Raw genomic sequence first — 2,830 nt, forward strand, 5'->3', positions numbered from 1 at the left:
ACAATTGTGAGTACTCTCCCAAGCTTTCTACCATCGTTCCCGCATCCCTGTCTCGCTCTCCCCTTCTTGACAGCGACATGCAGAGATGCATCACACCATGACGGTCGTCTCTCAGTTATTCCAGGGTCCATTCACCCTGCACACCAAGCTGATGGAGCAGTCCTTTGGTCTTGTTGCGTGCTCCGACGATAGAGGCCGCCGGCCACGGCCAACGCAGAGGCTGGCTTCTGATGTAGTCGAAATCTCAAACTCACCCAAAGTGCGTGGTCATTTAACAGCTACCCATAGGTCATTCACATTTTGTTCAATCACGGTAAAGTCGTCCTCTCTCAGTAAATCCACGGCCTCTTTCATTTGCACTCCAGGCCCAGCTCCGCAGAAAAGCATACATCAGACAGCGCTGGCCACGCACCACCAGGACGAATCACCAGTCAACGGGAGAGAGTGAGCCTACAGTAGCCAAAACTGTGATATAGTGCAGCTCGGCTCAATTCATCCCAACGGCACCCACAGCTTCTGGTGGTTCGACCGTAGGAGAGCCAATCGGCATACGACTCACAGTCACGCTCATGTCTCAAAGCAGGTCCTGTTCTCCTCACAATGGACTCGAAGAGCCTGACCTCGTGCGCACGCCCTTTCTTCTACCCCTATTGAGCGGAGGGTCACCCTGCATGGTGCTGTCCGGACAGCAGATCTATCACTTGATATCCACAGCCGAACAATGAACAATTGACGAGCAGTCAGCTATACGAACGTCTTCGAGGTCATTCTCCAACTCCCTACAAGCCTCTGGAGCAGTCAGACGCCCAGAGCAACGCGGCGAATGCTGCACCGCCGGCTCAAGCCAGGCAGTCCATTCCATGAGCATGGCTTCGTCTCGAGAGCCGAATGATGGTCGAGGGATATGTCCTTAGTCTTGTGCATGATGCAAGGGAGGTCTCTATGCGGCGAAGCAACGAAAAGGGCATGAACTAAAAAAGAACGCTGGCTCGTGTGTTATAGTGCTCTAGACTCAAGCAACAAGTCTCCGGGCCGCCTGGAGCCCATCAACCCGAGATCAAGAAGTTGCGGTCGTCGGCTTCCGACCCGTTACAAAGGCCCTGGAACCATGGGTTAGCACACGCTCATCGTGCCTTGACAAAAAAAAAGGGGGAGAAACTCACGTGTAGGTATAAAGATGAACCTTGTTCGTCTTCATCTCATCCCTGACCATGGCAAAGAGGACCTGGGCCTCCTCGTTCGTCCAGCCGCCCAGCCTCGTGAACAGGGCGAGCGAGTAGGCCTCGAGCGCATACTCGACAAACTGCACACGGAAAGCACGGCCAATCTCCCGGAGATGGGCGTCCTTGGGCCACGTGCCGAGCGGCACGCGCCTCTGGACGATGCGGACGTCCTCGAAGCCGGCGTCCTCGAGCAGCTGGGGCAGTGCGGGGGCGATGTCGAAGCCGAGGGGCTGTGCGAGACGGCGAAACTCGGAGAGCCACTGGTACGTCTTGGACGACTCGGTGAGGGTGCCGTCGTCGCAGAAGAAGTCGGCGCGGCCCTCGGCGATCTCGACCTGGCCCCCCGGGACGAGGTGATGGCGGCACTGGCGGAGAAGGGTGGGCCAGTCCTTGATGGCGCCCCCGAGGGTGCGGGCGTGGACAAAGTCAAAGTGGTCGCGGGGCCAGGTCCACGGAAGGGTGGCATCATCGACCTCGAAGCGGACGTTGGGCGGCACCCAGGAGGACTGGATGGGGGAGAGGTCGGTGCCGATGACCTCGGCGGCGGGGAACTGGTCGCCGGCGTCTATGGCCCAGATGCCCGTGCCGGTGCCCAGGTCGAGGATGCGCCGGGGGTTCTCGAGATGGGAGATGCACAGCTCGCCGTGGAGGGTGAGGGAGAAGACGTGGTGGGTGAGGTCGAGGCGGTCCTGCTCCTTGTCGTCATTGGGAAGGAGGTATTGGCCGGCGCGGTAGCTGTGGTAGCGGCGGCCATTCTCATACTCGAAATTGAACACGGAGGAGGTGACACTGGCTGTGTCGGAGACGTCCGAGGCATAGTCGGAGCGTGCGTCGTCCTCTGCGCCCAGCACCGAGTCTTCGTCGTTCACCTCAATGGGCTGCAGATGGTCATCCGAGGCGTCGGGGCCGCTGGCGATGGCGGGCGACGCGGACGTGGGCGGGGAACCGGCGTGGGGAGGCGACGATCTTGGTGATGTAGCCGGCGGCGGTGATGTAGCCGGCGGCGGTGATGTAGCCGACGGCGCAGCGGCTGCCTGTGACTGCGGTTCAGACATGATGGAAAGAATGGGTGTTCTGGAGGCGAGGCTGCGAGGAACAAGAGAATCACGCCACGTGGTGTTTGGTGTTTGTGGTCATGGTGTGATCGACCAAGCCTGGGTAGGTCAGTAGAGGTTTGGGTCGACGTAGGATTACTTAGTCATGATCCAATAGCACGCGCTCGTTTGGCAAGCCGATTCGGGAGACAAGGTGCCAAACGGGCTAGACCGCCATGGTGCAGGCTGTCCATCCAGCATTGAATCTTCGTCCTTGTCCTTATCCTTGCCATTTGCTGCGGTAGCTAGTGAGCGAGTGCGTCCCATTAGCCTGGCTGCCGGGAGGGGGGGGGATGGCGTAGGGGGACATGGTCGGGCACCGGAACATGGATGTCTTCCTTTTCCCCCTTCCTCGAGGTGGTCATGTCCACGGCATCGTTCCATCAGTTCCTCTGCTTTACCCATTTCATTCAGGTGCCGCTGTTGTGCGCGGCCTGTCGACGCTCCATCTGAGGTTTCTACCGGTGCGCAGGGCGTTGCAAGACAGATTTGACCCAGCTTGCCATGCTTCCC

General features: G+C 59.3%; 1 protein-coding gene across 1 annotated transcript; it reads right to left on the reverse strand.

Annotated features, from left to right (window-relative positions):
* Positions 1 to 1,159: 1,159 nt before the first annotated feature.
* On the reverse strand, positions 1,160 to 2,368 carry VDAG_10070 (uncharacterized protein; the record flags this gene model as incomplete). The annotated part of the gene is made up of 1 exon (XM_009651334.1): positions 1,160 to 2,368. The coding sequence occupies exon 1, from the start codon at positions 2,276 to 2,278 to the stop codon at positions 1,160 to 1,162; it is 1,119 nt and encodes a 372-aa protein (XP_009649629.1). The 5' UTR covers positions 2,279 to 2,368.
* Between the last annotated feature and the right edge of the window lie 462 nt (positions 2,369 to 2,830).

Source organism: Verticillium dahliae, genomic scaffold (assembly GCF_000150675.1).
Source record: "Verticillium dahliae VdLs.17 supercont1.31 genomic scaffold, whole genome shotgun sequence".
NCBI classification, from domain to species: domain Eukaryota; kingdom Fungi; phylum Ascomycota; class Sordariomycetes; order Glomerellales; family Plectosphaerellaceae; genus Verticillium; species Verticillium dahliae.